Source organism: Gavialis gangeticus, unplaced genomic scaffold (assembly GCF_001723915.1).
Source record: "Gavialis gangeticus isolate Ggan-Ray unplaced genomic scaffold, GavGan_comp1, whole genome shotgun sequence".
Classification (NCBI taxonomy): Eukaryota; Metazoa; Chordata; order Crocodylia; family Gavialidae; genus Gavialis; species Gavialis gangeticus.
The window spans coordinates 38,283,916-38,297,626 of record NW_017729028.1 but is presented as its reverse complement, the minus strand read 5'-3'; the positions used below and the strand labels follow the sequence as shown (position 1 = coordinate 38,297,626).

The window sequence follows — 13,711 nt, the reverse complement described above, 5'->3', positions numbered from 1 at the left end:
CACAGCTCAGTTTGAAGATACCAAGCAAAGAGTCATTCAAAGAATACACTGCACGATATGTATATTGATAAATAAAGGAACTTAGTAGCTAAAAAACAATAAGGGTGCGTAAGTACATTGGCTTTACTGGCAACCCCTCTTCACAGTTATCAATGCAGAGCTTATCTGCTGGAAGTCACCACATGGTGACTCCAAAACATTTCCCTTCTCCCAGAAAAGAGTTTAGCAGGAAAATGATCTGAGCATTGGATAAGGACTACTGCACTTGGTTAAGGAGCATCCCCCTTCCACTGTCCCACAACACTACACACACTTGGATTTGGATCAGTATCAATTGTTATGGGGCATACATCTGACCTGCTTCAAATCAATATGCACTTTTCTGGAGGTGACCTTGAGTCTTTGTTGCAAACCTGTACAATATGCCAAGCCAGAAACAAATAAAGGGCTGTTCCAACTATCAGAGTTAAGGTAAGTGCTCAGTTTCAATATCTCCTTAGAGATAAGTTCAGAGAAACTTTTCTGATATGCAAACCAGAGAAGTGTAGTATCTCCGAATCCCTCCCCACCCCAAACACTTGTAGGCACGCAGTATGAATGGTGCTTCACATTTCAGTTCAAAATTAATCCTTCTCCCACCTCACATAGAAGCAGGCTGCAATGGGCCAGATTGACCCAGTTTGGGTCAGAGCCTGGCAGGCAGGCACTAGGACCCTGCTGCTACTTGCTTCCCCCTGTGGCAGCACAAGTTGAGGCCTTCAGCAAGTTGGAGAAAGCCACTGCTGCCAAAGCCCACACTCTGAATCTGTCCTGTGGGCCACAGGCTGCTAACCCCTGGGTCCTAGAGGGCCATCTAGTTTTGGTTCCCTCTGAAACTTGCCAACTTGTAGTCAGAACCATCCATAAGACACGCACGTCTTTCCTGTCTTGGTAATCAGCAGGCTTCCTCCACAGCTCTCCTAGCCCTGTGACGCATCTAAAAGGGAGTTACTTTGGTCCTAATCACTCCCCTTCTCCCAGCTCCTTCACAGCAGCTCAGTGACTGACTGCTATTCACACTACTGCTAGTCCTCTTAACTTTCTGTAAAAATAAGAGGGCGTGGGAGAAAAGGAAGCATAGAAATACATCAGCTGGTGTTAAAACAATAGTCTTTTACTATTTGATCTTAAGGTTTTCAGTAGCTGTCCGAAATGTTAAAAAAGAGTGTTGCTAGTGCCAAGGTGGCCAGATACAGTAGCAGTTCCCTGCCCCCTCCTCCCTGTGCTAGTAAAACAAGTTTGCGCATTTTTCAAAAGTTAAGCTGGTGCTGAAACCACCTGCTTGGTTCCTCAAGCTCATCCTCATTGTGATCTAAGGATGAGATCCAGTACAAGATTCAGGCGCCTATGAGTTTAGTAGTGCAACATTTAGCTTCAGGCACCTGGCCCCCAGAGTGTAACGCAAAACACTGAATCAAGGAGCCACCAACATTGCTTGCAGCTACCCAACAGGAAACACCAAACAGTGAGGTGTGCCCAAGTCCCCACCAGTCTCTGGCCCCAATGCAATCAAGACAGACTTAAGAACTGAACAGAACTTTAGCACTGAAAGAACATCAGGGACTAAGTAGTACTGTGGGACCATTTTCAGTGATTTCAAGTTAATAGGTACAGTTTTAAACCAGGCTTTAAACATCAATAGCAGAAGTCCTCATCCTCAGATCCAGAGCATTGCCATTGTGTTCTGTATCTTTGCCAGGATCCAAAAATGTTTTTCTCGTTATCAAAATGGTTTTGGGGCGAGCAGTGGGACCACCCATATACCCCAGGGAAGGTGTTTGCTTCTCACCTGGTACACCTTAAGTCCTAAAAGACATTTTCTTTTATAGCATGAGAAAGACATTACACATCCAATAGATATGTTGGGGGCCGACAGAGGTGATCAGCTTCTCTTATAATACAGGAGACTATGTTAGCTAAGAGCTTCATTAAGGAGGGGAAGGGAGTATCAAAGTAATGTTTTCATATCAATTAACAGTAGGCTGTGCTTGCAGAACCTGCCCGAGAAGCATTTCAAAACTTTGACTTAGCCTATTAATATCCCAATGAGGTAGTTAATAGTATTAACTGACTTCTACAGAGAGGAAAAACTATGGTACAAAGAAGTGCAATGACCTGTCCAACGCCATGCAAAAAGTCACTGTCTTACCTGGAAGTAGAAACTTGATGTCCATGTTCCCCCATCATGCCTTGTAACTACTAGATTATAGTCTCTGCTAGTTTTAGACACTGAGCATTATACAACTGGACGGTAAGGTCTTCCCAACAACCATTACTCCCATCATTTGATTTTTCTTTTTTTCCCCCTCAGCTTTTAGAAACAAGAAATTAAAGAGAGTCCTCCACTTCCAACACAGGCCAATGTGTACAACTGAAAGCTTACTGGGCCTAAAAATATCTGCAAGGCCCCAGGTGTTCCTCTTCCTGGTATACAAGTGCAAGAACTGCAAGGAAGTCACCCTTAGGTTCAGTACAAAATGAAATCCATTTCATTTACAAATTTTAAAGTACACTTAATATTCTGGCTTTGCTAGGTTATAGATGATATTTATTTTTACATATGTGAAGGGACTTGAAAAACCATCCTTATTTTAAGTGCTTTTTCCAACAAGGAACAAAAGATCTGTTCAACATTTCCTTTTACAAATCTTCTGTTTTTGGGTTACTGGTCAGGGAATATAAGCAAGCAGTTTTTGTTTGTACATCTTATGTAATATTTTGAATGGGTACCCTTTAAAAGTGCATTGCCACAGAATGCTGTTATTTAGTGAAAGTAAACATGTTGATCTAACTTATGGCCTATTTTCAGAAACAATGTCTATGAAAGGAAGCTGTATTTCCAATATACTATCCAATTAAGGGATCATCATCATCATCTTGCAGCTGAAGTCGGGAGAAGGGGCGTGGAGTGGGCACTCTGTTCTTCATGATTATTAGAAGGCAGGTAAGAGTAGTCAACACCATAAGGACACCAATCACAATTCCAATGGCTTCTGGAAGACTTATGCACCACTGGTCAGCTAACAAGCACTTGGTGTTGCTGAAGGTCCCATTATTGGGCTGTGGTTTTAATCCTAGGATGTGGCACATCATTGGATAGATATCAACAATATTAACAGTATTCTGTTTGTAGCCTTTGGTAAAAGCAGGACCATGAGCAGCCAGGAATGGATGCATGCTAGAGAGAGAATTGTCATAGCCATGGTCACCTACTGGAGGAGAAATGCAAAGAAAACCATCATGATAAAACCTTAGCACATAAAACAATCTTTAATTTAGTCTAACAGTACTCCTGTGATGCAGAGAAGAGGTTCTTTTTAATTTTTTTTTTTTTTTTTAAATACACACACAGGTGGGGAACCAAGACAGGCTGCGTCCAGATAAGCAAGGCCGTGTGGTATGCAGTGCTGCAAGGTGTGCTGCTGCTAGTTGTCCCCAGGGAACCAAACATCCACACCACATGTGGATGTTGCCACAGAGGCTAAATCATTTGTCTGAAGTCAAACAAACAGTCTGTGATGGAGCAGAATCAAACCCTTGTCTCCCAAGTTTTAAGTCAGTGATATAAATACAAGGCTACCCTCTTTCCTCATCACCAGGGATCCCGGTTCTCTCTGATAAACATTGGGGATTTTAAAAGTTTTTTTTAAGTTAGAGAAAGCCAGAATCCCGACTCATCACCCAGAGACCGTGAGCTTTCTTCTGCAGGCATTGGCTGTATGATATCACCTTCCTTCAAATACAAGGCATCCTTGAACATAAGCATGTATTTATAAATTCTCATTCAACTCATTTTTAAGAAAAGTAAAACATCAAATAAAGATAGATCTACGGTTCACAGAAGAGCTTTTTATTTTACTTTTAATCCAAATTTAAGAAGCGTGCCATTTTTAGAAGTACATCTTATATTCAAAGGAATGCATTACTTGCTTTTAAAGTGCATAATCAGTGAATAGGGCACCCATTGGTTCCACTTCAGCGTATAGAAGTTTACCAAAATAAATCACCAAAAAGTATTAAGGAGGATACTTACATCTTATAATTGGCTCATTCTGTACAATCGTCCAACCTTCATCAGCAACCAGAATTATGGGTTGAATGCGATTATTGTGATGGTAATGAAATCTGTCTGGAATATCCTCTTTGAGGTACACCTTCATGTGAGTACTGCAGTTCTTTAGCAAGTTATATACATACGTTTTGTCTACAAAATAAAGAACAGACTGCATGTGAAACAGCAACTGTTCACTGTAATTATAACTGAACTTAACTCCAATGCTCTCAAACTAAGGACTATTTGAGGTTAGAAGAAAGGGACATTGTGCCTGTTCTTAGTGTAGATTTCATTTTTGTTTTAACCTTTAACCTCCCTCACCTTCAAAAGACTTGGCTTATCTGCTACAGGGGTTTTAACTGAAGTAGGATGAACAAGATAAAGTGATAATCAAAATGATGGGGTTTAAGGTTATAGTTGTAGTGCAACATGGCTTTAGCCAGAAAAGCCAATATAACTGCAGATACCCAATTTGATTAGGGACTGATCTAGCACTTACTGCACATGAATAGCTGGGTAGTTTTTGTCAAGGTGAATCAACAGAAGAGGAAATGAATGCAGCCTAGTGTCTCTCTCAAACATTTTTTCTAACAGCTTCAGCATCAAGACACATCAGGGCCTTCACTGTTTGCCATACAGCTTTTGATGCTGAAGTGAACAGTTTTAGCAAGTTATCTTGAATTACCAGAACCCGTTATTTTTGTCATCTAGATGCCCCTGGTTTATTAAACAATTAACTTCTTTCTGTGCTGGGCAACATGAGCTGCTTTATTTTTGTAACTCCTTCAACTAATCACTAAAGTGTGACACTTCCAGGAAGGAGGCAAAAAAAAAAAAAAAAAAAAGTGTAACGATCTCATGACCACTGTAAATATACGTACTGCTTCTTGGAAGTATTGCAGCAACTGGCGTTGTGTCTACCAAAGTGTAGTTATCCCGGCCAATGCATTTATCCAGTTTAATAATCTTCTCTTGGGAACACTGAGTCATTCCATGATCACTTGTAATTATGATGTTAATGTTATCCCACAAACCAAAGGCTTTTAGTTTAGCAATGAGGAAACCAATGTGATCATCGACTTGTTCTAACACTTTACGCATGTTTTCTATATCTTCTGGTCCGTATTTATGCCCACTTGCATCTGGTTCTTCCCAGTAGAGCATGGCAAAACTAACTGGTGGGTCAGAGCTGTTCAGCCATGTAACAATTTTCTCCATTCTTTCTACAAATGATACTGAAACATTATACTTCATAAAAAAATGAGATGTCGTATCGTTAATTTTTACATCAGTACCAGGCCACATTGCAGCAGCACTTGTTCTGTTCTCCTGCTGTTGATTTGTTATCCAAATAGGAGTTGCCTCATTCCACCAAAAAGGATCCGAGTCATGAGGTGGTGAAAACTTCTTCTTTGTATCTGCATCATACATTTTATTAGCCACAATGCCGTGGCTTTCTTCGTATAAGCCTGTCACTATGCTGTAATGGTTTGGAAAAGTTTTTGTGATAAAAGCATTTGAGACATGCTTCACCAACACACCATCCTTAATAAACTCCTGAAGATGAGGAAGTTTGTAATTTTTCAGATAATCAGCCCTAAAGCCATCAAAGGAGACCAGCAGCAGCTGGGGTACTGCATTATAGGCAGACTTACTACCATGACAGGTAACAATTCCAGAAAAAAAGAACGTTAACATGAAGTACATCATTGACATTTCAGAAGTATTCCCAGCAGCCAATCCGATACACCTGTGAGAAGTTGAAAACGTATTTTAACCATCTTGGATGGTATTGCAGTGGTTTAACTAGTTATGTTAAATAATGTGTAGTTATCTTTTCAGTAAAGTTTCCCCCATGTCTCCACCCCCCCACCCAACTTGAGATAACTGGCACAAGCCTACATTCACTGTTCACTGGAGTCAACAGGAAAAAATCTATCTGATTGCAGAAGAAACAGGCTTGCTTTCTTAACACAAGCCATCTAGGTTCCCTTCCCCCCCCACCACGTAATAAGCCATTACATGCTAAAGGAAGCATAAAGCGTAAGACTGTTGCCAAATTTACTCTAGAGAGTCTATGCAGAGAGACCGATATTCCTATAATGGGAGTGAATAAGTAGCTCCTTTAAATTCCTAAATGCAGCTTACTGAGTTCAAAGATCTCCACCCTCCACCAACAGGTATTCTTCCCACTTTTCCCTTATGGTACTTCCCATTCCTACCTCTCTTCTTGTGAAACTGCTGAAAGATTTCAGCCTTTCAACATTTGTTTTGTTAACTTGCTTTATAGTAAGAGCTGCCAAGAGTGACTAGTAATTATAACTCCCTCAGAGCTAGCTTCTTGATTGATATAAACCTATTATAACAAATTCAAAGTCAGGTTTTGCACTGCACTTTCAGTAACAAATTTTATGCTGCATCACAATTTAATCACCAGACCTCTCCTACCCTAGAAAATAAAAATGCAAGTTCTGAAGGCATGTTTTACCAGCTCTGACACAGTTAAGAAATTAGCCTGAAGCAGAGAACTCAACACAGGTGGCAGAAATACTTTGCACAGAAAGAATTCATATTACACAATAAGGCTCTAGGATGTGAAGTTTCGGACCGCACACATCCACCTATAATCATCATGAGCAATGAATGTACTCCTGGGGTGCAGTCCAGCAGTGCAATACTGCTGCTTAAACTACTTCTCACACAAACTTTTAACAAGCTCTAACTGCATGCAGCTGGTAGTTTCTTTGGTTTTAGAATCTGATCAAATGGATTTTTATCAGAAACGGCAAAGCCTCCCTCTTCAAACTCAAAACTATCCTCCTGCTCAACTGAGCTAGTCTACCAGACCCCTGGAGCACTAGAGACAGTTTAATTGTGCTAGAAATTAGCAATCTTTTCTTACTCCCACTTTCAAAAATAGCTGAACCACATTTTCTTCAAGATTTAAAGAAGATCAATAGAAGGAAAGTGTCATTTCACCTGAAATTCCTACAACTCCTATGGGTTGGGTGGGGTGGAGGTTAGGAAGTGTATAAAATTGTAATACATGGATCCCTAAGGAGGAAATACAGAACATCCCTCATTCTCTGCAAATGCCGTATGGCACAACTCTTTGCCAGAAAGAATTCAAGAACTCTCAGTTTGTCAACACTACAAGCTCCTTTATTCTGTAGCTATAATGGTGCTAAAAGCCCCGAACATAGATAAAGTAGATGCTGCAGTGAATCGCCTTCTAAAAACTTGTTTTAAGCACTTGGTTCAACTTTTGGTCTGCCTGAACCTTTCAAATCAGTAGAAATGCTGGCAAATGCTTCTCCCAAGGCTGCTGGTAGAGTCTGAACCTCAAAGTCATTTTTATCCAGTTCTTCATTTCAGGAAGCTGATTATAGTCCTTAACAGACAGAAAGGAGTTCAGGTTGCTCCTTTATGGATAAGGAAAGTTTTAAGAAAGGATATCAGTTACATAAAAAGAAGTCATTCAAAAATAACTCCTTTGCCATCAGATATCAACACTACCGTGACCTTCATTCACTGAAGCTAGAAATGACATTTTGGGATTTCACTTTTAACTAGTTATATGTTTTCGTTTTGTGCATTAAGCAGTTTCACTTTGTGCTTACTATCTATTAATGGAAGGAGTTACTTCTGAACTCGTAAACAGCACTGAAGACTGCTTAAACCCAACCTAAAACCTATTACTACAATCACAGAAATTTCATTTTAAAAATATTTCTAGTTGGCTGGGGGTTTTTTCATAACTCTAAGTCTGGAATCTCTACTGGTTGACGCTCATTAAAACATTATCCCCTACAATACAGGAAGCTAGAGCAGTCCACGGCAATTCAACACTCCAGCACAGCACCAGCCTTGTTTTCTGGCAAGGTGATCCAAATCTAACTGCCTCAAAAAGTCAACTTTAAGCAGAAACAAGTCACAGTGCAGAAGCACGACAGCCTGCAGAGCCTGGGCTTGACTTTTGGCAGCAAAACACAAGTCAGCTACAGAAGAGGGAGGCAGTGCTGATTTCAGGTGCAGATGCATGTTTCACAGAAATGCAGACAAGCCAGGCCAGGAGGGACCTCAGGAGGTCACCTTGTGCAGCCTCTTGCCAAGCAAAGTCAGTCCTACCTAACCCCTCCCAATGCAAGGATTTGCCTAGTGCAGAGGCCAACTCTTCTGGCAGGTGAGCTGCCACCTCCCTTCCCAAGGGCCAGCTCTCCGACCAGGAAGGAGGAGGCTCCTCCCTGGCCTGCGGGGAAACTTCCTGTCCCTCATCTGGTCAGGACTCCAGGCCGGGTTGCGCTGGGCAGCATCCACTGGCTCCTTGGACTAGTTCATGGGCCAGCACGCTCTGCTCGGTGCCTCCCTGGGGAACTTACCAACCCCTTGCCCTCGCTCCCATCCCAAGGGAAGTGTGGGGGCAATGCTGAACTGCCCCGCGAGGACGACTCTTTCTGGGGAAGCTGTTTCCAGTGCCAAGAAGTCCTTTCCCAAGTGCCACTCGCATACCTTCCCCCTGCCTCCACCCACTGCTCTGCTTTCTACCCCCCACCCATGTCTCCTGCTCTGCCTTCTGGCTCTCCCCCAGCTCACTTCGCTGCTCTGCCATCCTGCGCCAGTCCCCTGCTATGCCTCATACTCACTGCCCTGATCTCCTGCTCTGCTTTCTGCTCCCAGCTGGTCTGCCAGCGCCACGCGCCGAGGGACCCCCGCACCTGCGGTCACGTGACCCCCCCCAGCTGGGGCGGGGGTCTGCGCCCGGCGCCCCCAGCTCTCCCCACGGCGCAGTAGGTCACTCACCCCCGCCGGCTGCGCGGCGTCTGAAGCGGGGGGCGGGGAAGGCTCGCGCCTGCGCACTGAAACTGCCGCCAACGGTCCCTACTGACCACCACCTGCTGGGGAGGGGGGTCGCGGATTGGTCAGCGCGCCCTGCGCCTGCGTTGTGATTGGCTCGCGGGGTTCTATGGGCGGGGCGGGCGGGTGCACTTGTGTCAAGGCCGGCCAGCAGCTGGATTATGCTCTCGACACCAGCCCCCCCCGACTCTTTGTGAGTCAGTTTCCCCAGTTCCTTCACCTTTCCAGGGGGGAAAGCGCGCTAGGAGAGCCAGGCCCTTAGAGGCAGCCGTGAGGGGTGCCCGGTGCAGCGTTGCGTGCTTTGGGCGGGAAGCGGCAGTAGGATGTGGGCAGGGGCTCCACAGGGCTCCTCGCACCTCACGTGCTGAGGAAACCCAGCCCTTGCCCGGCTTCGTCCTGTCCGCCTCCCTACCGCTGTAGCGTGGTCCCGGTGCCTGGCCTGCCCAGTGAGCTGCTCTCTCCAGTTGTATGACTGCTGCATCCTAGTTGTGTCCCACAACTTGTTGGCAGAGAGAGTGCCAAACCCCCTAAGCCCTAGGCCAGGTCCATACCGACTGGCTCCTCACAGGCTAGATGTGGGCCTGGGGCCGGCGGGACCCCCGGCAGAGGTGATGAGGATGGTGGCGGGGCAGGCGGTGGTGGTGATAGCCAGCCCTGCTCACCCCCTCCCCGCTGCCCGCAGCCACATCCTGGGCAGAGATCAAGGGAGAAGATCTGTTCAAGGCAGAGATCAAGGAAGACAAGTCGAGGCCCAAGAATTAAAATTTCTGAAAAGTATAAACCATTGAAGGAACATGTTGGCTCACCTGAAATTCCACGACTCCTATGGGGGGGGTTGGAAAATGTACAGGGTCCCATAACCCCGGGTTCTGTGTCGGCTGTGGCCCGAACTAGCTCTCCCTCCAAATTTCTTGACCTGTAAATGCAACGTGTTTGCTCCCCATTTTACAGCATCTCTTTATAGAAAATACCAAGGATACTGGAGATGGAGATATGTTTGTATAAGTAGATACCTGAATTCTTGGGTTCTTTTCCTAGCTGAGGGAGAGGGGTTTGTAACGGGTAACGTTGGACAGGAGGGGAGGAAGAGGATGTTGAGCCTTAGGGCTTCAGAGTCTGCTTTAGGCTCTGCCACAGGCTTGCTTGTCTGTACAGCAGGGGTTAGTAAATCTACAGGAGATTATGGATTAACTCTGAATCTGCAGCAGAACGCAAGCCCACAGAAATTATGAAAAGCAAAACTGGAAATGTTTGGTATCAGTTCAAGATAGAAATAAATAGGACATTTCTTGATGCTTTATTTTAATTTTAATGCTATAGTGTAAGGAGAGAAAGTGCATCACATTGATCTTTGGCTTAATAACATCAGAAGTAAGCAGCTTAATTTATCTTAAGATCACAGGTGTCTATGATATATGCATATTGAATATTGTATGCTTTTAAACCTTGATGAGCTTTATATATGCAATGGATAAGGTGGGTTACCAGCTTTTTTAAGATAAGCAGCTGGTATACTTATGGTTTGGTGGTTGGGACATTCTTCTGGAGATGGGGTGAGCTGGATCCTGTCTCTCCCATTTCCTAGGCAAATGCTCCAACCAGTAGGCCATTTTTAAAAGGTGGGCATTCCTTACCCCCCTGTTTTGAAAGAAAGACTGAGTCAATGATCTGTGCTGAAAGGGATGACATAGATGCTCATGTCAAAGAAGTGGTTTGGGGCTGTGAATCCTAGTTTCATGTAAGCTCTTAAATGCAGGAGAGGACTTCGCACCTCTGGATTTCCTGTTGGCTGGGTCAGGCATTCCCTAGCCTGTTGTGATGAGTGCTACGAATTGCAGGTTAAGGCACATAAATCTCGCTATTCACTGTACAGGGAATTTAAAGATCTAACTCAAATTTATGATTGCAGTCCTTGTGGCCAGGTATCTAAAAGTTAGGTATGGTGATGCTATGCATCACCACACATTAGTCCCTTTGTGGATCTAGGTTACTTATGTATTTATTATGAAAAAATAGAATAATTCCATTCTTAGTCACTAAAGCACTGAAGCAGCTGTGTAAGTCATATTGGTGCTAAGCAATAAGCCTAGTTTTTACTGAGCTGAGTCTTAGTTTAATCTATGCTGAAATGTATTCACTAGCATATACTGATATCACACCTTAAATCCTACCCCAGGCAAGAAGTTTTAAAACCATTTAAATCCCAAGGCTTACAAGAAATGAGTCGTCAATAAAAATATTTTTATTTTTGACTCAAACTGAGAAAAGCAAATCAAACCAAGGACCTAACAAGATGAGTGCTTTTCCTCCCCCAGCCAATAGAGAGAGAGAGCTGTGAAGGAGATCAGTGGCAGGGTACAGGTCTGGGAAGGAGAAGCACTAGGTCAAGCTGCTTGCTGCTGATCCCCCATACTGTGGACTGGATCCAGTCACTTTCAGAGGCTGAGTACCACTGGTTTAGCCTGTAAGGTTGTTTTCAGGGAGGGACTTTCTAAAAGTAAATCTGTCCAAGCACCTAACATTATTAGGGCCAGTGTAATAAAAATAATGATCACCAGTAAAGCTGTGCAGCTTGAAAAACTGTGCAAGTGTTAGTGGTGAAGGTGCTTTATTTCCTGTTACATGTTAAGAATATGTCGTTAAAAATATTTTGATGCTTGGCTAAGCTTTAGTTAGGAGGATTGCAGGCTGGCAGCCATACCTCACTAATCTCCAGCCAATTTTGATCTGGTCCAGATGAAAACAAGAAATGAAATTCACTCGCTCAGTTAAGGATATTAAAGTTTTCTGAAGGACTCTGAATAACAGGATCTACTTGAAATTACACATTTAATTTTTTTCTCTCTCTCTTGTAACTTACAGTTAAAAATAATTATACCTAAAGGGTTAGAGAAAAATATTTATTTCCTTTTTTTGCTGTTAGTTTATTATGCAGCTGGCACAATTTTGTGAGTAGTCAGCTTCACAGTTTCCCCTATATAGTTTTCTCATCCCCCCTCCCCTTCCCTGCCCCATTAATTGTGTGAATTTTTCATGCCGTTGAGAGGAGAGAAAACATGAAAATACTAGAAAATGAGTTTTATAACAGCATAAAAAGGCAAGTGTTCATCCCAAGCTATTTTCTGCTTTTTTCAATTAATTAGCTTTCAAGTTGTAAGTGTCCCTTTAATTTGAAGACATATCAAGCGTAAACAGAGAGGGACTCAGACATGCAGTTCCTCCTACTCTCTGTGGAATGATACCCCTCGGGTCACATGCCAGGCAGGGTGGCATACTGTTCTGTAGTGTCACTGTTCTCTCTATTTCATCCAGTTACCAGAGCCTCCTGCGTGCAGAAGCTTGAAGTCTGATTTCTGCTTCTGGACTCCACAATGGTGCCTAGTTTCAGAGGTAAACAAGCATATTGAAACGATGCCAAATTCCAATGACAAATAAGAATGTTTTTCCTTGAAGCAGTGGCTAGGAGGGGCAAAAAGCAACATTGCTTAGGCTGAGGTGTATTACAGTGGTATTTTTAACAGCTGGTCTGAAAAACAAACTAAATATGCTATTCAGAAGGAATGCAGAGCACCAATAGTACAAGTATTTAAAAACATTTAAATCCCTAAGGGATGGCTCAAGGTATAGATCATAGCTAAGTAAGCATTTCAAATAAGTTGTCCATTTAAAGTTGGGGTGACCATATGCCCTAGTTTGGCTGGGACAGTCTTAGATTTGGTAGGCCAATTGGTGAATATTGAAACAAAAGCCTTGGAGACGAGTGTGGGGCACAGTCTGGCAAGGAGATGGAGCAGCACGGTGTGCTAGGTAGGTGGGGGGACAGGCACTGCTGCTGCGCAGGAGCAAGGTGGGCAGACTGGAGCAGGTGCCGCCCCACCTGCACATGCCGGGCCCAGTTCCTCCTGAGTGGTGGCTGAAGGTGGGGGGCTGGCTGGGCTGGGTTGGGCACCACTCCAGTGTCCCAGATTTCCTTAAAAATAATATGGTCCCCATATCTGAAGTAGCCTTTGCTTGTTAATGACAGAAAGGTTTTACCAGCAGAGAGCAATCCAGTGGCCTATATTAAAAAAATTTGCCTAGTTCCCAGTGAAAAGACAAGAATAAACACATCATTACCTTTATCTCTAAATATCCTGTATATTCTTAACAAAGACAAGACTGTAGATGAAAACTAAATTACATTTTCATTCATAGAAATAATACATTATAATTTTATGGCCAGGATCGCATTATGCCAACCATTGTTAAAACATGGCTGGGGCAAAATTGAGGTGTGCTGACAACAGGGCAGCATGGAGATTTTTGTAAAACTGCTTCTTACCTTGTAACTGTTCTATAGATAAATAGACCTGGAGATGGAAGTTCTTTGTCAAACCAGCATCTTTCTGAACATTGATTTTTTTCCTAACTACTGTACTTCCAAAAAAGTGAATACATTTCTACAGCCACGTGAAATAATGGTTTGTCCAACAGTTTAGTTTCATCCTACTCCCACATATGTGCATGCAGATGTATCAGATGCATATGGCCAATTGTATAGCAGACACAGCCAAGCTTTTGACCTTGAGCTTGTGATTATATTGTCCTATTTCACCACTCAGCCACCCTAAAAGCCATCAGAAGATGGCTAGAGGTTGGCACATGAATAGGGGCTTTGTGGGCAGGGTGCATATTAAGTAGTAACTTGTCTCAGCCAGAAATTCAAGTTTACCGTGTTTGGTAACTCATGGTGGGACTCGTCCCATGACTGGGCAGTTAACATTA

General features: G+C 43.3%; 2 protein-coding genes across 3 annotated transcripts in view; one reads left to right on the top strand and one right to left on the bottom strand.

Annotated features, from left to right (window-relative positions):
• Positions 1-337: 337 nt before the first annotated feature.
• ENPP4 (ectonucleotide pyrophosphatase/phosphodiesterase 4 (putative)) lies at positions 338-5,843 on the bottom strand. The gene is made up of 3 exons (XM_019520972.1): positions 4,975-5,843; positions 4,073-4,243; positions 338-3,251 (listed from the first exon to the last, which is right to left on the bottom strand). The coding sequence occupies exons 1-3, from the start codon at positions 5,807-5,809 to the stop codon at positions 2,887-2,889; spliced, it is 1,371 nt and encodes a 456-aa protein (XP_019376517.1). The 5' UTR covers positions 5,810-5,843; the 3' UTR covers positions 338-2,886.
• Positions 5,844-9,153: 3,310 nt separating this feature from the next.
• CLIC5 (chloride intracellular channel 5) overlaps positions 9,154-13,711 on the top strand; it is a 141,061-nt gene continuing 136,503 nt past the window's right edge. Inside the window, exons 1-2 of one of the 2 annotated variants that reach the window (XM_019520974.1) lie at positions 9,154-9,217; positions 12,260-12,337. The gene's annotated coding sequence lies outside the window, so the exon portion shown is untranslated. Of the gene's footprint in view, positions 9,218-11,835; positions 12,338-13,711 lie in introns of those variants that run through there. The other variant, XM_019520973.1, reaches the window with a different exon arrangement.

What these genes read in the sequence shown, in the direction of transcription:
- ENPP4 (XM_019520972.1), bottom strand. Translation starts at nt 5,809, where the DNA reads ATGTCAATGATGTACTTCATGTTAACGTTCTTTTTTTCTGGAATTGTT. An exon ending in TGCAATACTTCCAAGAAGCA is followed by an intron (nt 4,244 to 4,974) that starts GTACGTATATTT and finishes TTTATTTTGTAG; the next exon opens with ACAAAACGTATGTATATAAC. An exon ending in GAATGAGCCAATTATAAGAT is followed by an intron (nt 3,252 to 4,072) that starts GTAAGTATCCTC and finishes TTTCTCCTCCAG; the next exon opens with TAGGTGACCATGGCTATGAC.